At 43.1% G+C, this 20,673-nt stretch overlaps 2 protein-coding genes across 14 annotated transcripts in view; one reads left to right on the top strand and one right to left on the bottom strand.

Annotated features, from left to right (window-relative positions):
- The window catches only part of MCF2L2 (MCF.2 cell line derived transforming sequence-like 2), a 149,878-nt gene that overhangs the window by 54,487 nt on the left and 74,718 nt on the right, over positions 1-20,673 (bottom strand). The window lies entirely within an intron of this gene.
- Positions 1,512-20,351, top strand: B3GNT5 (UDP-GlcNAc:betaGal beta-1,3-N-acetylglucosaminyltransferase 5). 6 transcript variants are annotated; one of them, XR_012581665.1, is made up of 3 exons: positions 1,512-1,746; positions 15,834-17,382; positions 20,215-20,351. XR_012581665.1 is itself a non-coding variant. In XM_074547358.1 (2 exons), the coding sequence occupies exon 2, from the start codon at positions 16,174-16,176 to the stop codon at positions 17,308-17,310; it is 1,137 nt and encodes a 378-aa protein (XP_074403459.1). In that variant the 5' UTR covers positions 1,512-1,746; positions 15,834-16,173; the 3' UTR covers positions 17,311-17,685. The 6 variants fall into 6 exon arrangements, 5 of the variants coding, with proteins under 5 accessions (XP_074403459.1, XP_074403461.1, XP_074403460.1 ...); XM_074547358.1 differs by lacking the exon at positions 20,215-20,351 and having other exon boundaries at positions 15,834-17,685; XM_074547360.1 differs by lacking the exon at positions 20,215-20,351 and having other exon boundaries at positions 1,512-1,750; positions 15,834-17,685.

Here is a 20,673-nt window from a genome sequence, read left to right as displayed (position 1 = left end):
GCTGATTAGAAATGGTAATTTTTGTTCAATAATTGAAATATTTCTGACTTTGTTTTCTATGGATTCAGTTCTTCAAATCTTGTAATAATGTCTGAATGATGTTTCCACATAAATTCACCTTAAATTTTAAAATTATCTCTTGATTTTGAGAATGTGGCTCATTGAAGCTATATTTTCTGGAAGTTGCATTATCCAGACACAGATAATGCAGAAATTACACTTAAAAGTAACAAAGAAGAATAATGTATGGGAAAAAAAAAAAAAAATCCCATCACGCTTTTGAACTAGGGAAGGAATCAACAATTATCCAATTATCATTTTGGTAAGAAAAGTAAATTATGCTTTGTTTATAAAGTTATTTCTATTGTTATTTAAACACTGCTCAGAAAACATGTCAAGTCTCCACAATGACCTACAAACTTTTCCTTCTAAGGTGAACTGTAGATTGCACAGAATTATATTTCATCTTACTCCAGAATCAAACAGACAAAGAAAAGTCTGGGAAGGCTGCTATAAAGTATTTAGTCATACTAAGACACACAACAGAAGAAAGAAGAGATCAAGTGAAAAACTCCTTAGGCCTTGAAGCTTCCCAAGCAAAACCTGTATTGCAAAACAACACATCCTTCCACAGGATCATCAGCTGCTCAGGTTTTACCCTTGCTCTGCTTTTGCTGAGTGACCTTGACAACAGTACTCCTATCTCTATTTTCTCTCTTTTGTGTGAAAAGAAAACAATTCCTTGCCTCACAAAGATGTTGTCAGATTTATGGTTGCAAAGCGACAAACAGACCCTAATTGTCATGATATGCAATAGTTAAATTTCTGTGAAGTCAATGATGAGATCAGGAATGATTCAGATCAATCACAGTCATGTGAAAGAATTGGAGATACACAATGGGTTTGTGTTTGATATTTATAGACAGTGAGAAATCTATGATTCTGTGATTCTATAAAATTACACAAGGTACAGCATTGGAGTGGCTTTTCAAGTAAATCTGAATGCCATTTTTAACACAGTTTTTCTCTTTACAAAAGTTTGGCAAAAGTGTATTCAATGGAGGCGCGTTCATAGCACTTTGGTTTGTTTTTTAAATACTTCTGTCCCAGTCCTACTGCCCATGGAGACTGACTCACTATTGGTGTTCTTCAATGAATCAGGCATTTCCCTCAGGCTGGTGTAAGGAAGTCACCAAGATTTGCGGGGAACGTAGAAGAGAAAAAGAAACCCTAAATCATGCTCCTTTTCACTCCTCTGAAGATTCCCAACAGCAAAGTGAGACAAACAAGTTCCACTGTGCCAGACCTACACACTAACTACGCAGCAAAACGATGCTATTTGGCACCTGGGAGACTTAGAGGAGCAATTAGCTAAACTTTCATGGCGTCCCCTAAGAAACTTTTAAGACATAAGTGCTTTAGAACTTTTAGCACATCACTTTTCTCACTGTGAGTGTGAGCGCATGACAGAGTTTTCCCAGGTCGCACAGAGCGGTGTCACCGTGCCAGCTCCCGGGGAGCAGCGCCGCGGGCGGGCCGGGTGTTGGCGAGCAGCGGGACAGCCGAGCCGAGCCTAGCCGAGCCGAGCCGGGAGCCCGGGCCCGGCGCGGGGAGCGCAGCGCAGGGGGCGGAGCCGGTGGCTCCCGGGCCCCGGAGCCCGTCTGCTGCCGGGGAGCGCCGTGGCCCGGCCCGTCCCTGCCGCCCGGGGAAGGCAGCGGAGGAGAAAGCAGCGCTGCGGCCCCTTCGGTAGGTGAGGTGCGGGGATCTCTGCTGGGCGCCGTCCCGCTGCCCCTCGCGCTTTCTGAACTGGGAGCAGCCGGGCTCTTGGCTCCTCTGATGGCTAAAGCGAGTGTCGGGTAATTAAAAGTAGCGAAAATATTCCGGATTTCTAAATGCTATTTTTTTCTCTTCTCTGCCTGGCTTCAGGGATTGTAAGAGCTGGTCTGTTCTGGGGAGGAGGGTGTCTCACTTCTCCGCGTTTCAGGAATTGCGGTTCCCTGCTTTGGACAAACGAGTTTTCCAACTGCTTTGTTTGCAGGGTTTCGGTGCAGACCGCATCCATTATCGCCGTAGGCGCTTGCCCCTCTCCCGTCCTAAAGAAGGGTCTTGTTGGGGTTTGGGATTTCAAATTCCTGTGATAAACGAGACCCAAACTTCAGTGTAGTTTTGATGTCTGTTCTACGTAACTTTTAGCAGATTCCCCCCAAACCTCTGATTGTCTGGCAGTCGATTATGTTAAAAAAAAAAAAAAAAAGCCAGAAAATTTTCAGGCTTTTTGTGGTCCTTTCAGGGTCTTTCTCATGCCCTGAGCCTTGGAGGGAAGACTCGCGGTCGCTCGAGCATTGCGGTGAAACAACCCATTCAAAGGCGCGCCGTTTCCTCCCGCCCCTTGTTCCAGCAGCCCCTCCCGGCTTCCTATTCCTCCAAACTATTTTTTTTTCTCCAGGAAAAGTGTAGGTATTTTTTCTTTTTCTTCTTCCACTGTTCCCACACAAGAAACTCGCAGATCCAGCTGGGAGTTTCTCTGCGCAGCCCTGCGTTGCAACACGGGGACGCGCCCCCGAGAGCGCCGGGGCTGCCGCCCGCTTGCAGAGCGCGGAACGTGGGCACGGAGCTGCCTCCGCCCCGAGCAGTGTTCGGGCACCCCGTAGGAAAAATCGGCAGGAGAAATCACATTAGAGAAAAGAGGGAGAGTGAACGATTTCAAAAAGGGCGTTTGCGCGAAGCAAAGCTTGGGGAAAAAAAGTATCTTTTTTTTTGTCTGTGCTATTGGCCAAGCTGCGGAGCTCGGGAGGGGGGAGGCTGGCGGCAGGGGGTGTGCGGGGACGGGCCCGCCGGTTCCCGCCTTTGTTTCCCCGAAGGGGCGCCCGCAGCCGCATGGCTGGAAGCTGCTCCCGGCCTGCCGCCCCTCCCAGGCCGCTCCCGGGCTCCGCGGGCGCTCCGGGGGACGGGGGAAGGCGCGGTGGGGAGCATCTCCATCACTGAGCTGGGGGCTGAGAGGCTGCCGGGAGGCGGCAACAGCCAGCGGGGAAATCCCCTGGGGGGACAGCGGGGTGTCCTCCAGCCCGCGACTTTCCCGGTATGTTCCGTTCTCCTGGGTTCCAAAGGTTTCGGGAGAGCTGGGGATGCCCTTGTTGCCGAGCTGGGAGGAGGGCGCGGGGCAGAGCCGCGGGCTGGGGTGGCGGGACCCCAGGAAAGGGAGAACCGCAGAGCCTCATCCGCCCTGCGGGGAGCACTGAAAACACCTGAGCTCTTGGGGGGACAGTAGCTTCATTAACTGCTTCTGCGCAAGATCTTGGAAGTACCCGAGATGGGAGATGCCGGTGTGAGCAACTACATGGAGTGCAAGACAATGCTAAGAAGCCCTGTAACTATCTTGACTCGGCAAGGCAGCGCAGAACTCGGTACGTGCTGCAGCATCCTCAACTCGGAACCACCCAGGCTCATGCCTGAGGATTTCTTAGCAGCAGAGTTGAAACTACCAGGGCAGCTGTTGAACCCTGGTTTGTATGATGCTGTCTTGTCTCAATTCTCATCGGTACTTGCATTTCTTCTAGCAGTGTGAAAGGGAAAGGGTCTAGAAAAGGAACGGATTATTTTTTAAAAGGAAAAATAGCTGCAATCTGAGGGGTTTTTGTTGAATAGGGCAGGAGACAGCCACTGTTGATAACAGCTATGGAATATTCTAGCAGTACTCCAGAAGTCTGGACTGTCACATAGAGCTGTGTGTTGCTCTGGTATTATGGAAGTTACTGGTTGTTTTTCCCAGAACTAGTTTCATAGAAGTCCACCATCTATTATATACAGAAATGTAGTATTGCAGTAAAAATGTGGGCTTTTTTTGCAGATAAGGGTTTTGGAGATTGTTTGCTTGTTTTTTGGCTTAGAAATTCACTCAGTGGTTGTCTTCCACTGAGTGAAACAAAACTGTATCACTTTCTGCTTTCTCTGAGATCCCAAATTATTGAGAAACAAACTGGTTGCTCCTGCTGCCCAAAGCAGCAGGTGGGACAATCTCTCTGACATCTGGCCAAACTGGAGGAGTGAGTACTGATGCTTGGAATGGTAATTCACCTACAGATTAGGGAGAAGCATGTGGAAAACCCTGCAAGTCATGGCTTATCATTGGAAATGCCAGTGGCTGATGTGTTTGGTGTCACTCTGCACCTACAGCGTTAGAGCATCCAGGATGTACTGAGCATTGCCTTTGCCATGGTTTTATCCCTCTGTGCCTGAGCAGTTGTCTAGGTAATCCTCCACCTCGAAGATGTTGATTACCAGAAGTACAGAAGTACTGAGGGGGTTTTGTTGTTGGGAAAGCTCCCATTGCATTGCTGTTACTGCAGTGGGTCTGGCTGGGAATTGGGACTGGCAGAAGGAGGTGGGAGGAACCAGAAGGTGATGGATGAGCATTGCACTACTGTGATGGATGGCCATTGCACTATCAGCTCTTCCTTCCACATGGCACTTGCAGAGTTTAGTGAGATACCTTCCTTAGCTTCCTAGGATGTGCACATCTCAAGTGAGGCTATCTCACTATTCAGCAGACCTCAGTAATAACTAATCTTTAAATTCCTGTGGAAAGCAGCCTGGCTCACCTCTTGTCAGGTTGGTCAGAAGTGAAAGCAGGATTTTTTCTGTGCCCTCAGCCCTCGATTAGCTGTGTTTTTGTAAGGAATATGAAACAGGAAGGATGAACTTTCTGCTACTTGACTTAGTTAACTAAAGGATGCTTAGTCTAACTTTGCACTGTGCACCAGACTGTGCAATCCATGTGTTTTACTGTTAAAACCACAAAAACTGCTTTCACACAAAGTGCTTTCTTCCCTGTAACTTTCCTGACTTTCCAGTAACATATTTAGTCACAACATTTTTAGTAGGAAGCCTTCTAGTGGGTAATAAGCATGGCAAAGGTACCATACCTACGACTAATTGTTTGCTGAGGTTCCAGCTGCTTTGTCAGCTAGCCCTGAGTAAAGTCCTGTGGTAACTACAAATACTGGCTTTCTAGTGCATTGTTCTCCACGTTCAACTTTCTAGAACGGTCAGGCTTCTTTAGTGACATCTTTGCTTCTCCTTCTTAAGTCATCCTTAAGCCATCCCTGCCTTGCAAGCCTCTGGTCCCATCTTTGTAGCTTTCTTCTGCAGTCCATGTGGTTCTCTCTCATTGAATTGCATTTGTAGTTTCTACTTGACTCGGTTCCACTAAACTGTCCTCACAGCAGCTCCTAATCAGATGCTGTGTGTATGCAGGTGCTGTAGGTAGTTTGTTACATTCTTGGCCTTATATTAGTCTTGCAGAGAAGTGTGTATGTGTATATACACACATATATATAACAGACATGCATTTTTATATATGTAAAAATATTCTTTTATTGGCTCGTAATGTTATTGACTAATGTCATCTATTATCCCTTTCTCCTAAGCTGAGACAAGCACTTCTGCTTAAATGCAAATGCACTAGTTCCTTCATTTAATTTACAAAGACTGTCACGTTGGAAAAATCTCACTCCTTATTAAACACACTGGGAATGTTTAGCAGCTCCTTTGTTTGGCTTTTCTTATCTGACTTGCATCTTGAGGAACTCTTTGGTTAGCCCTCCGTTTTGTGGTTTGTTGTGGCTGCTTGTTAGCAGCTCTCAGGGAGGGCACTTGAGCCGTGGTGATCTGGAACTGCAGGATGCTGTTCCTCAGCGGCTGCAGCTCTGTGTTCCTCCCAAGTGCATGCGGTGGGGAAGGAGGGGTGCTTTGGTTTGCTTTGCTTTTCTGCCATGAGCCTGTGCTCATCCCGCTCCCCATATTTAATAACAACTAAGAGCAGGCAAGTATCTCCTGTTCAATCCCTGCCCTTGTTGCATTGCAGAAGAGGCTGTATAAAAGCCAAAATGCTCCTTAGTTCCCACAGAAGTAGGAGAAGACTAATGGAATTCATCCCACCCCGTTTGCAGACAGGCTTAGACAAAGCCTTGCACCGCTATTATCCCAGCCAATCTGCAGCTCCTTTGTATACGCTGATGGTTCTCGATCCACATTATCCTAAAATCTGAAATGCTTTCGTCTTTCTGGCTGGCTTGAGGCAATCATGGACACCCCGAATATGCATGTAGAAGCCTTCAGTACTGAATCTGTTTTTAAATTTTCAAAGAACTATCAGTTTGTTATGTGAAATATTCGACTGTCCTGAAAACTTTAAAATGTGCAAACCACACGAGAACCTTGAAACTTATGTAACCATACAAAATAATTGAAATGAAACATTTCACTGAACTAATGGAAAAGGATAGCTGGATAGGTGAATCCAGATGTCGTAGAAGTGTTAAATCAGTGGTGAAGCATTATACTCTCTGGTCTTTTTTGGTGGCCAGCTCCTCAAGTACACTTATAATAGCGAATTTTGCTTACATAACCTTCTCCCCTAACTGACAGCCCCTTCCCAAGAAGTGGGATTTTTTATACAAATAGAGATTGGAGAACATGAACCTTACAGGTTTGGATAGTGCTTGTTTGTTTAGGAGCTTGGTTACTCAAACTATCTCCCGTGCCTCTTTCTTCAGTTTCAATGCTACAACTATTTCGGGCTATTCTTTGCTCTGTGAAATGCTGTGAATGCTTTAAGAATTGAAGGCTGGAATTTAGGAGAAATTGACAGTCTGATGTGCTCCTATTTCTAGATAATGATTTGCCTCAAGTTAGAGTGACTCTTTAGTTGAATTTAAGGTGCTGTTTGTGTAACTTTAATTTTAAAGTAGTTAAAAATGTAAGTTCTTTAACTTTTGCTAGTATATCTTGAATGGCTGGTACTTCATGCTTTTATAGAAAATATGTGTGTGTGTGTGTGTATAGTATATATAAACTTCACATTTACACAGCATCTGCACAGTTTTATCAAATTACTGCTGAGCTACCCCAAAATTAATCTCTCAAGAAAATAACTGCAGTACAAATGGTGAACAAGAAATAAATGGTGATTGGACAGGCTGATTGCTTGATTCAAATAGATGCATTTCCTATGAATGAAAGAAGACAACTCACTAGATGGGATTATGCAAGAAGCAGACAGGGTTATTCACAACCTTCCTCTTCCCTCAGCCTCAAGCAGAATACAGCATTTCTCTCTTTCTGCTTAAGTGCTGGTGGTAGCTATGCACAGCAGTGAATGGGAGGGGGTGAGGATGAACAAGAGCAGGCTCTGTTCAGAGCCAAAGAACAGTGGGCAATGACTGTCTCTTCTTAAGTGCATGTACGTCTGTGGGTGTACAGAAAGATGGAGTGGCTTGGGCAATATTTGCTCTTGGTGATCTCAAGAGGAGGCCTCTGAAGTGTTGTGGTAGTGGCAGCTCCACTGCATTCATGGGAGGGAATAAGCCATTAGGGGTCATCTTAAAGAGGTTCTTTTTCTCATTCTCATTAATCAGAAAGCTCATATTTTATAATTAATTTTATATGCACGTGCATCCTTAGATGTTGATAGAAATATTGCTTTTCTCCACAGAGCAGCTTCCTTTCTAGGCTGATCCTATAGTTTAAATTACCAGACCTGTATGCATAAGTGCATGGTGAATTCAGTGTAGTGTTGGACTTTGTGCTTGCTGGATGTGTGCATGTGGTGGAGAAAACATGGCCTTGAAACTGCAGACCTGGATACCTCCCTGACAACCACCTATGTTCCTGGTTGATGGAAGAATTTTTAGTTGATTCTACTGAAAGGATCTTAGGATGGGAATGAGCACTGGTGTTCTGCAACCCAGCTTCCTCAAATTCTTGTGGAATTTGCTTGTAACCTGCTTTGCAGGTTACAAGCAAACCTGAAGATTTGTCTCCCTGGGCTCTACTTGTAGGTTTGGGGAAGGATTTGAAGCAGAAAAGAGTGATGCAGGACTCATGCTCAGTTGTCTATAGTGCATAAATGGTGCCTGGATGGTAAGTCAGCAAGAGACTTAGCTGAGTTGAATGAGCCATGCTTAAGAGAGCAGCTGAGATGATTTGGGAAGTCTTGATGGGATGGTGTTCTGCTATGTGGACTCAAGAGTTCACCTCTGGTCTGTGCTAACTTCAGTGCAAAACAGAATTAATCTAATAGAGCACTAAGAAAACCCACCAGCTCCCACACCCTTCAAGTTAACCAGCATATTTGACATTTTTAATTTCAACATGTTTTATCATCACTGGTCTAACTACAGGAGAAAAACACAATAATTTGGCACAAAATGGCCATGGTACAATGGTGTTAGCCTTTGGTTTAAACAAGCCCTTCACACACTTTCTGAGTCACTGCATTATTTTAAAGTATTCTTACTGGGCAAAAGAAAGGTTTCTGAGACAGGCAGCTTGAACTAGTCTCACAGTTCAAGTGTCAGTCTGAAACTTGACTTCCTCTTTTAGTTTGCCAGTTAGCGTGGAAAAAGTCTGCTTCAGATAGTTGTTCAGCTTGATCTTCTGTTCCTGCAGACTGGAACAGAAATCACCTTGGGTTTGTGGGGAAAATAGGCAGGAAATAACATCTCTAAACTACACTGCAAATAAATATTTGAATGGGTTTACTTAAAACAGACACCTGAAAAAATTATTGATTAGGTGGAGCCCTGACTTTGCAGGTCTTCAACTGAAACATGCTATGAAACAGGGACATTCAGTATTCATGCCTAACTAGGGAATTTTTAATTTATTATCTTCCGGTGTTGAGTTTTATACCGGACCCTTAACTGCTTGATATTTCACAATTACTTTCTCTAGTATGGGGAAAATAGTTTTCTTCAATGTTCAGCTCAAAGTGTGCCATGTTTAATGGGATGTCCTTGCAAGATTGTCTGCAATCCACTTTTGTAAAGAGGTGGATACACTGGTGTGGGATAGAAAGTAGTGGTGAGCCCTTTGTAATGCCTCTTGCGGTCCTTGCCCACTTTTGCAGGCAAGCTGTGTTTATAATATCCTGGGAGTAAGTGATATTATAATCACTAGAAAATTCATTCAACCACCACAGAAGCTTCCAGATATGATTCCAAATATGAACAGAAATTATCTACTGTTAGATGGAGAGGGAAGTGACTCTCCAGAGGCTATAGTAATGGGGTAACATTAACAGCTGCAGTTAGTGTGCTCTACCCCTTTGCTACCTCTTTCTCTTGGTGCATGGGAGTAGAAAGGAATGTGTGCCAGAGTCATGTCTTTAAATTTTGGCACTGTGAAAGTGAACTTACTTAAATTCAGACTGCTGCTCAGTGCATCATTAGAGCTCACTGCTGGCAAAACAGATGTGGTGGGTTGTGAAATAGGTGCCACTACACCCTTTGTAGCTGAGTCTCAAGAGTTCTGACTTGACTGTGTGTTAGTTGAGTGCTTAACTTAGTCCCTCCTCTCAGAACATGAGGACATGTGGCCTCAGTCATGTCACTGACAGAGAGAAACTTCAGAATATTATCCTTACTGTCAGTGAAAGAACAGGCTTTTTTTACCTCATCTGCTGCATGTCAAGCAAAAAAATTCATGTTGGTGCTTGTGCATTTTATGCAAAATCCCTTGAACTAAATGACTCATGTTTTGGAGACTCATTCTGGAAAATGCTGTCCTTCTTTCTAGCTTCTATGGGGAAGAGTCTGCAGTGGATATGGGAGGTTAAAACAACTGAGAACTGCAGGCTAATGTAGACTGATGCTTGAAAGATGTGGTCCTGCTCCTCTCCTGCCATCTCCATAGTGGCTGTTTTGGACAACTGATCTTGATAAAGGCCATTTAAGAAGGCAAATCTGTCATTTCTGGCAGATGTCTCCATTTACATTGGCTTGTAGCAGCTGGGAAGTTTCAACTCATTTTAGGGGAAATCATTTCTCTTTTTTCACTCAATAGTGGAAAATTAGAAGAAATAATTCTCTTTTTTTCCACCCAATAGTTACAGTAAGTGCAAAACCTCTGTAGAAATGAAATCTCTATTGGCAATTAGCTGCTTCCTGGCAGTGCTGAGCATTTACAACCTGTTTCTCCTTCCAGCCCTGAAGGAATTGAACTGCTTTACTCAATTGCCATCTAAAGCTTTGCCATCCTTTTAATTTCTCTGCCAACATTGCTCAGCCATTGCAAATTTTAGCCATCAGTGAGAATCAGCAATTGGGCACAGCTTCAAAAGCTCATTTTTCTAGGTAGTGTTGTAGTTATTCTGATACAGAACTTCCCTGGACAAAGTGCTGTGCTTCAATGCCCATTGTTTTAAATAAGGGGATTCCTCTTGACCGAGCAATTTCAGGATCATTTAAGGAGTTTGTGTTTTGGAAAGTGTTGGATGTTTGCCTTCATGGAAAGTCAGGCGTCTGTTCAACCTGAGAAGTCCTCAACACATACACAAGGAGCATGTAAGAATGCTGCTGTACCATCCCAGGAAACTGTACCCTGAGTAGGAGCTGCAGGCAAACTCAAGAGCTTGCAGGTGAAGCCTGCATTGGAAGTTACAGAAGATGGATTATATGTTCTTGAAACAAAATTTGCAAAGCTACCGTCAGTCATTGCTGCATTATGTTCCTTATTGATGCAACATCTGGGACCTGATCCTAAACTTTTCACAGATCTTTGGAGCACAGGACTGGTTTTTTTGATGTTAATTCCATTGCCATTGTGACCAGGTTTTCCTAAATACTTGTCTGAATTGGCTTCCATTTCTCAGCGATTTGCACAGAACAAGGTGTAACAGGGGAAGTCTTTACATTTTTGAAATTATTTTCTTTGCAGGCTCTTTGTGACTTTTCATCTTGGTGCTTGCAAACCATGTAGGAAGGCAGCCTTAGCTAAGCAACTTACTGGATCTTTTTTCCCTAATGTGACCATCTGTCACTATGGCAGGAAGTCCCAGAAGTGCCAGGAACTGTTCTTCATTTTGTGGCACAGCTCACATAAAAGAAGAACCTGAAGATTAATATATAAATGCTTAATATAGAAGAAGTTTTTAAAAATGGGAAGTGAAGGAGGAGGACATAGGATAGGCCTGGGAAGAGATGACAGATAACATGACTTGTGAAGACATGTCAGCAACAGAAAAACCATCAGAGGAACCTGGGTTACATAATCTTGTAGCTAAAGCTGTAAGCAGCAAAGTCCATTCAGGCTTTGCCCCCATTAACTTAGACACGTACTTTCATCATCTTCAATTACTCAATCATAATGAAAAATCTTGATAAACTTGTGTTTTTGTGGCTTATTTGATGAGTGAATGTGACTAGATTTCCTTTGGACTTCGGCTGTAAACAGTACATAATCAATACTAGAGATGGGAGAGTTCAATTTTACAGGAATTATAACTGTTTAAATTGCTTCAAACACAGCAAAAAAGGTTTTGAATTCTACTTCACAAATAAAACTCTGAAACATAACATAGCTCCTTTCTGAACAGATTTTGAAAGTTTCAAGAAAATTCAACACACTCTTTTCAGGCTTGACACACCTCTCTACATTTAAAGCCAGGCAGTGATAATCTTGGCCCATGCAGCTTTAACTGCAACATATCTGCCTCTGTCACCTCTGTGGCTGGGCACATTCCTTTAGTGCTGTAGAAGTGGAGCTGCAGCTTAGAGGACCTCTCATGTCACATCTCACATCAGGATGGAGCAAGCAGGATGGAGTGCAGCTGAAACAGGAGCTGAAACACATCTCTACAATGTGCCTTCTAACCTGGGCACCCACTCCAATGTCAAACAAGCTGATATGGAGTAGCTCGTGTGACAGAACTATCCTGACCTTAAAGCAAAAGCCAGTCCTAGGGCTTCAAAGTTTCTGTGGTACCAGAGCCTGGCAGTAGCCTTAGAATTGCTAAGACTGAAAGCATTAGATACAAAGTTACATCTGGTTCTACAAAAGAAAACCCTTGAGTCCTATTGCGCACTTAGGTTAGGCACAGCCTGACCTCAATTAGCCACTTTCTGATATTTCCTTAATGGATTCAGCAGGTTGCTTTTGCAGGGTAAGAGGATGGGAGGAGCTGAATTTGGATTATTGAGCAACTATACAAACTCCAGAGCTGTTGCAAGCTGTGGAAAGTTGGTGTGGTAAGGATGAGAGGGCAGAGTTAACTGTGAGGCTGTCTCCAAAAGCCAAGGACAAAACATGGACATAGAAAGCAGCAGCTCTTCAGATTAATTCTGTTTGGAACTAGGTAACAGTTGAGGTCTTCTGAATTTTAACCAAGAGTTGCTGATATGAAAGGGCCAGTTGTTACAAGCTGATTGTAAAAAATGGTTCTAGTTAGAAGAGTGTTTCCTGGTATATCCTGGCAAAGCCACTTGTGACCTGAATACTCTTCTGTTCTAGGTGGGAAGAGTGAAAAATAACTATACATTATAATCTTTGTCCTAAAATGCATGTCATGCCAGGATGTGGTGTATTGAAGCCCAGCTTGCATATGGTACCACATAAAAAAATTTGTAGCTGAGAGTTTTGAGATGTTCTCTCTGGGCAGTCTTAGTTGGTCTCATGGGTTTTGGTTTTTATCAGGGTGGTGTTAGTTGGAAAAAAATCTCCACGTTGGGTGTCTTTGTGTAAACATTGTCTCTTCGTGGTTCTTCCCATGAGGGTCTGTGCCTCTGGTGTCTCATGTCTAGGGTGTCCTTAGGATGTGTCTTGTCTGTCTCTCCTTAGCTGACATTCCAAAACTGTTCTACTTCTATCCTGAAATAAATTTCACACTGACTTTTTTCAAAAGTCAAAGTAGGTCCCTAAGGATTTGCTTTTCCATAGTGGTCACTCTACAAACTATTGAGTTTGCAAGTCAAATTATGCCAGCTCCTCTTTCACCATAGAATATACTCCAGACGCAAAACACAGAACAGTGAACAGTTGCTACAATGAGTCATGCCTGTGGAAGTATTGAAAGGTTAAATAACAAACTCCTTTAGCAAAGACTGGACTGCTACAGGATAGCAAAAGCCTGCAGCTCTTGCAGCTGGGGGAAATACCACAGGCAGTTCTAATCTTAAATCTGCCAGAAAGAAAGGCAGTTACAGGAACTGTTTATGGATCCCTGGTTCTTACAATCTTTCTCCAGTGTTAGAGTGGACCTAACAGCTTTCAAACCACAAGCAAGAAAATGCACAAGAGGAAAAACATCTTAATTATGGTCAGAAAAATGACTGTCAAGCACAGTTTTATCTCTGTTCCATGGTGTTTCCTCTTGCTAGGGAGAACTCATTGATGAGTTGATTGCTTTCTTTTCCTGGAATGATGAATAGCAGCAAATAGCACCTGTAGTGTCTCAACCTATTTTCCAGTTAAGGGAAGGAAAACATGACTTAAGTCCAAAGGCTGGGTCTTGTAAATGGACTATAAAAATTTTTGACAATCAAAGAGACTCTATTTGTGCATTTGTACCTTCAGTGCACATCTCCATGCTTTTTTAGAGGGAGATGGGCAAGTGGGTATAGATCTTCTTAAATTTCATCAGTATTGCACATCTATAGTTGCATTTTAAAGTTTACCTGAGAGGTATTTTTCTGAGGAGAATTCTGAACAAATTTGTGTACTAATGGTTCATCTAATTCCACTGAACTAGAACAAGGAAATGACAACCAGACTGTTTCAGCCGTTAGCCACCTAATTTTATGGCTTTTTTTTTTCCTCATAGGAAAAGTTTATGTTCTCTTTCCAGCATCCCTGACTTCAGGAAAGGGTGCTAGGGAGCAGAAAACTGAGTCTACGCATGCCTCTTGTCCCTTGCTACCTGCTCCATATTTAAAGCTATTTCCATGATGTGTTTTGTGGTGGATTTTTTGGTGGATGTGTGGGTTTGGTTTGAGTGTTGTTGGTGGTTTTGGTTTTTTCTGGAGACTGGTTTTTTCCTTAGTGGGGAATAACTGTCATGTAGGTTAGTTTCACTGCTAGCTGGCAGTGCCCATGTCCTTTTTATCTGTGGTGTTGACTGTTGTCTCCTTTTACCAGATGGCTTTGGCGATTGCAGACGGTTTCCCAAACTTCTTATCCAAGTGTAATCTAAAAAAGTTTTATTTGGTGATGAGTATCCCTATGTTTATCAATGTAAATTTTACTTCAGGTGGTTAAATAGATTGCCTTGTGCTCCCTTTGCTTTCAGTCCTCTGCTTTAAGATTTGTCATGATGACAGTGAACAACCTGACTCCCTGGTAGCTTCAAACCTACTCCTTCAAAAGGAACCACCAAAAGTTGGGATTTCTATAACACTCCAGCTTGTCTGCATCCCTACGCTTCATCTGAAACAGGAGTAAGCTTTGCAATAGTGTTCTATTGTAAAGTTGCTGAGTTTATAACTCTGAGGTGCATTGTTTAACTTCATGTTTCCAAAATAAAAAGGGTTTAAACTGATACTATAAAAAGCGCTGACTGACTTTTATTCACCAAACTGCCCATACAGCTTTTCTGTTATGCATTACAATCTGCAATCGTCGGGTACACCAATGCATGGTTTCCATTTTGAGCAGCTGGTCCCCTTCTTGGAGCACCACAAAATTGGCCCAGGTATTCTTATCACTGTATACTCTGTTGTGTTCTCATCATGCTATTCTGGTTGCAAGACTTCAGATGGCTAAAACAGTCTCAAAATATTTGTGTTGCACATAACTTCTGACTTGAAAGTGATAGCTTGTGTTCTTTTGCTTCTGGGGTTGTTTCCATGCAACAAGTGCTTAGTTCGTGGGATATCATTCCTTATGGTGCTAGTCCTACACTTCTTGCTTGAACACTATTTTTGGCTTTTTATGAGATTAACAAGTAGTTGCTACTTCAGGCTGCTCTTGTTTATTATACAGCAGAGACAACTCTGGCTACAAGAAACAAATTTTAACGTGCAGGGTAAGAAGGCTGAACTTGGGTGGCTTTTTGTGCTTTGGATTCTTCACTTAAACCCTGGCCGGTAGCAGAGACAGTAGCGCTGTGAGTGGTGTCGAGAGGTGTACCTGTGGCGGGGGTGCCTAACGGGAGAGCCAGTGAGTCTGTGTGTCTGTCCGTGTGTCCCGGTAACTCGGGTGCCCGAAGGTGCGGGCTGGGAAGAGCCCATGTGTCTGTGTATCTGTGTGTCAGTCCGTGTGTCCCAAGTAGCTCGGGTGCGGGCACACATAATGTGTCTGTGTGTCAGTCTGTGTGTCCCCCTAGCTCGGGTGCCCGAAGGTGCGGGCACACATGCAGAGTCCGTGTGTCCATGTGTCCGTCCCGCCCAGCCCGGGTGCCCTCAGGGCCCTGGCGCTAACGGCCGCCGCGGGCTGGCGGCGCCTCGCGCCCCTCAGCCGTTGGGCCCAACGGCCGCTCCCCTCAGGCCGGCGGGGTCGGGCGGAACGGCGGGGCCGGCCCGGGGCTTGGCGGGCACCGCGTTGCGGACGAGGCCATCGCGGCGCCCCCAGGGCTGATGGGGAAGGAGCGGTGCGAACAAGGGGGTGGCGGGGCGGGGACACGGAGCGCGGCCGGGCGGGACCCCGAGCGCTGGCCCGGCCCTCGCTGGCCGGGAGCAGTCGCAGGCTCCGCCCGGCTCCGGGCTCAGCAATACCGGCCCAAAAGACAATTTGTAAACCCGGCCGTTTGTAGCGCTCGGCGCTCTCCGGGCCTAAAGGAATTTTAATAGATTGTCATCTGCCGGTTAACGATACTGGGGGTTTCTAAGAAAGAGGTTTCTGTGTCAGTCTCATCTCTCACTGGCCTCCACAAGCTTGCTCCGAGCGCTGACCGCCTCTGACTCACTGCCAGTCGGCTCTTTTTTTGTTATTTTGAGGAGTGGGACAGACGTGTGTATGTGGTGATGGGCAGTGACTGAGAAGTCAGCTCATTTCCATGACCAAACCTAAAACATAATGTGTTAACAACAGCTCACTTAAACTTTTGTCCTCTTCCCCTTCAGTATTGGCAGGTGTTCATCTTCATGAAGGAAAGAAACACTAGAAGTTCGGACTAGAGCTGGAGTGTTTGCTTCAAGATGCCCCAAAGGGAAAATACTCATCTGCAAGTCTCTTCTTTCAAAAATGCCAGTGTTCTTTCAATCAAAGAAAAACGTATTTTGAGAAAGATGACTTGTGAAGTCTGTGAACAAAGCTGTCTTCACAAGGATACCGAATGAAAGACATCATGCCTTACAAGGGACACTGGTCTTGAAGGGTGACACTGTGCTCTTAAAGTAAAACACAGGCACTGTAAAAACACTGATCCTGAACAAGAATAAGGATTATAAAAACTGCATCAGAATGTTTGTTAGTCCCAGGAGAGTCAGAAAATGCCATTTTTTGCAGCTATGTGCCACTTGCTTCATACTGTGTCTCATGATTTTTTGGATACCGTTTGATAATCAAATTGTGAGCCATATGAAGTCCTATTCCTACAGATACCTCATAAATAGCTACCATTTTGTGAATGACAGCCTGTCTATCAGCAGGGATAACCTGAACAGGGTATCAAGCTACCAGTACTTGATCAACCACAGAGAGAAATGTCAGCAGCAGGATGTCCTTCTCCTACTGTTTGTGAAGTCTTCTCCTGAAAACCGTTACCGAAGGGATGCAATCAGACAAACTTGGGGTGATGAGAAGTATGTTCGTTCTCAACTTAATGCCAACATTAAAACCCTTTTTGCTTTAGGACGCCCGACACACCATGAGCAGAAAACACGGCAGCAAAGAGAACTTGAGCTTGAAGACCAGAAATACCAGGATTTGATTCAGCAAGACTTCTTGGATACTTTTCACAATCTCACTCTTAAATTGCTTTTGCAGTTTAGCTGGGTGAAGGCCTACTGTCCTCATGCCAGGTTCATTATGTCTGCAGATGATGACATATTTATCCATATGCCAAATCTCATTGCTTATCTCCAAAGCCTCACGCAAATGGGTGCTCAAGATCTCTGGATTGGTCGTGTCCATCGCGGATCCCCTCCCATAAGAGACAGGAGGAGCAAATACTATGTTCCATATGAAATGTACCAGTGGCCCTCTTACCCTGACTACACAGCAGGAGCTGCATATGTAATATCAAATGATGTAGCAGCTAGAGTCTATGAGGCTTCATTGACTCTGAATACAAGTCTTTATATAGATGATGTTTTCATGGGTCTCTGTGCCAATAAAGTGGGAATTGTACCACAATATCATGTATTTTTTTCTGGGGAAGGAAAAGCTCCATATCATCCCTGCATTTATAACAAGATGATGACATCTCATGGACACGTAGATGATCTTCGCCAGCTCTGGAAGCAGGCTACAGATCCCAAAGTTAAAGAGATTACTTCAGGGATTTGGGGTAAAATTTATTGCAGACTGGTCAATATTGTGCTTCTCTGTAAACTGTACTATGTGGACACGTATCCTTGTTCAGCTGCGTTTTCTTAATACTTGAATATCTGCATTGAAGATCCACTGAGCCAAGACAGAGCAACAACATTTTAGGTGTTTATCCAAAATGTATGTAAACATGGAAAGAGGTAAAATTTACACGTGAATACTTGGGGTGGGCAGAGGGAGAGGAAGAAGATGGTCCCAGGGTCCCAGATTCTGTTCAGAGACTTATTGGAATAGCTCTCCTGTTGTATTTGTACTTTTTATATTGTAGCCTGTTCTTTTACACTCTTCAAGGGATGCAAGTCTGGATTATAAGTGAACTATAACGGACTTGACTTCTAGACTTTGAAATGCTTGTTGAAAATACCTGTTTCTTCGAACTTGTCAGTAAGTCTTAATGGCTTTTATAAAAGTTATGTGAACTAAGGCATGTGGCAAAAACCCCCTGTTATATCAGAATGGAGTAGACCTTTCAAAGCATGAGGAAAGTGTAACTTCTGACTTGATGAATGAGACTATCACAGTAGTTTAAAGTAGTGTCAAATATTCACCATTTCTCAGTGCTTCATACAAAGTCAGTCTGGACCTGCACAGCTGACAAATAGTGAGTGGTAGAAGTGAAGACCTGCTACAATTGTTTTCTCAAAGCTGCCTAAATCTTTGAAATAGGGAAACAGTATTTGGATGCCCTCTGACTTGGTGGTTAAATAACAAAGGAACCTCCTTTAGAACCTGAAGCTATAAAAAACCAAATACCACTCATGTGACTGGTTGGGCTAATAGTTCTCTGTCTTCCAAAGATTGAATCAGCACGTTTAAAAAGTCCAATCTTTATAAGCAAATAAGTTGTTAGTTTTCTTCTAATAATGCTTCTGTTTTCCTGTATTCTAGAAGTGAAAAGTCCCTGGGAATGTTACTTAGAGCTAGGTAAAGCCTTAAAAAAACCAAAATTTCATGCTTGTACTAACAGAGACGGAGGATATTTTCTGTACAAACTTTGACTTTGCATTGAAGGGATAGGGACATGGTGATTCACACAAACTCAGTACACAAATCATAACAACTAAAATATTTCTTCTGAAGTCAAAATTGTCTTTAAAATTTCAGGGTTGTTGGTGTCCATAAACTCCTGTACCTTGAATATGTCTCAACATTAATATCACTTGCAAAGGAACAAAATGCCTGTGCTTTGTAAGCCAAAAGAGAGCCAAGTGATGTGCAAACTGCAGCCCTTATGAGTTGTCCTGTGGTGCCACACAGATACTGCAGAGAACCAGAGCTGCAGGCTGCCTGCAGTCCTTGCACAGCTCAGTCATGGTGCTTCCACAGACTCTCAGGACAGATATTTTAGCTGCTAATTGCCAAACCTGTGGCAGCTGTACAGGACTTGCTAGTTTGAAGCTGTGAGTAGTAAACTTGGTGTAGCTAACTGCTACTGCTCTTGGAGCTGTGCTGCAGGTTTTCTGGTTTGAATGGATAATGGCATCTGTCAGTGCAGACAGAAGCCAGGAGTGAGCTTGCTGACTGCCCTCTAAGCTGTTCAGATGGAGGGTAGGTAGTTACTGGAGCCAAGTCAAACATGTAACTTTCTATCACTGGTTTTGCAGAAGGAAGATAATAAGGTTCCTAACTGGTCCCAAATGTGGGGCATATAAAGAGCTGACAAAGAAATCATTTATCAGTGTCAGAACAACTGACAAGTATAACAGCTATACTTCAGAAGGAACAAATCCAATTCCTTTCTTGCCTAAACAAATGGATAATAGTACTGGGGATGTAGATCTTCATAACCTGTTGCATACAGAGAAAATAAATGCACATAAAGAGAAAGTATTGTATATTGAAGGAAAGCTGCTTCATCAGATTTCTGACTTCTTGTGAGCCATTTAAATCAACAAAGCTGCACAGCAAAACTGCACTGCTAGAAAAGCCACCCTGTTCACTGAAGGGAAAGAGGGTCTGCATATGCAGTATGCAAGCAAAATGTGCTAGTAAGACTGTAGTCTTCCAGCATATCTACGTGTTGGGATTTGTTTTCACTCGTACATGCAAAAGTAAGGTAATCTTTAAGTAGCTTTAACTAGCTAACATCTAAAACGCTGCTTAAATGTATTTGCCATTATCTGAAAATCACCATTTAGACCATTGAAAGACTTTGTTTTACAGTTGGTTTGAGCTTTGTTGGGATTGTTTCTTAATCTTAAAAGGGCCTTGATGTTTGTAGTATGCATTTTCTTTTGCTGCAGTGAAAAGAAGTTGCTTGTTGAATAAAAGGAAAGCATGAAGGCACTCCTTTCAAAAAGTAGAAGAGACAATAGAAAACTTCATATTTTCTGGTTCTAGACACAAATGAAGATTTGTACACTTCCATCAGGAATCTTTTTTAACAATAGTCTCAGTGCTCCAATGCAGGGCTGATAGGTTTTACTTCAAATAAAACTGTATCAGCCTGAATGGTCACTCCTCATTAAGAGTTTGACATTGTTGCACAGCATATTTAATGCTATTTTTTTATCTGTTTGTTTGGTTTGCATCAGTTTCCCTTTGATATTACTAATTTTTATACAAAGTATTCAATATTTATTCTTAAACTTTGCTCTGTACCACAGAAAGACAGTTGTTTTGTAAAATTTGTTTTGAATAAACAGACTTATTTCTTTTAAAAAAACCTAAGAATACAGAAAAGATAAATATATCTTGTTGCATTCTTTGTAACTGATTGGATAAGTTCTGATACTTTTTTAAGTGTTGTTCTGAATTCCCTTTTAGAAGAGACTTCAAACTGCTCCTCTTTCCCCACCCCCTCATGTGTGCAAAAAGCAAAATTGGTGTTCCCAAGAAAGGAGAGAGCTCACAAATTTGTTTACCAAGCTTCTAGGTCTAAAGCTGTATAAAATTGCCAGGTATTAGAAGCTGTACCTGTTGTTAATGTTATAATTTCTATGTTCTCTTCAGGCAGCCGTTCCCCTGGAGATGTGTATCTGTCTACACAAGATTTCAGATCATACTTTGCACCTTTGGAAAAGTAGCTGATGGTCTGGGGACCAGACATGGTATTTTCATAGGGTATAATTAAATTCAGATAATTATGATTTGTCTGTCTCTCCAATTTGTCTGACATAATGTATCAAGTTAGAGTTTTTACAAATGGAGTCATTCACATCAGGTAACTCCAGTGTACAAGACAGGGGCATAACTAAAGCACAAATTATCTAAATGATAGTGAAGAAGAGAACAAAGGAAATGAAGTCAGGATTGTGGCATTTGGCTTCTTGCAGGGGGGTTTTCTTGTGGGTTTTTTGTTTTCTGGGGTTTTTTTTTAATTGTTCCCTTTGGCCTAGAAACTGCAGTTCAGCTAAAATTGGGTTTGCTTGATACTTTTTGTTGAAGTAAGTCATTTAAGTATCTGGTGCT

Source organism: Zonotrichia albicollis, chromosome 9, assembly GCF_047830755.1.
Source record: "Zonotrichia albicollis isolate bZonAlb1 chromosome 9, bZonAlb1.hap1, whole genome shotgun sequence".
NCBI lineage: Eukaryota > Metazoa > Chordata > Aves > Passeriformes > Passerellidae > Zonotrichia > Zonotrichia albicollis.
Note: the sequence above shows the minus strand (reverse complement) of the source record. Positions and strands in the feature narration are given on the sequence as shown.

What these genes read in the sequence shown, in the direction of transcription:
- B3GNT5 (XM_074547358.1), top strand. Translation starts at nt 16,174, where the DNA reads ATGTTTGTTAGTCCCAGGAGAGTCAGAAAATGCCATTTTTTGCAGCTA.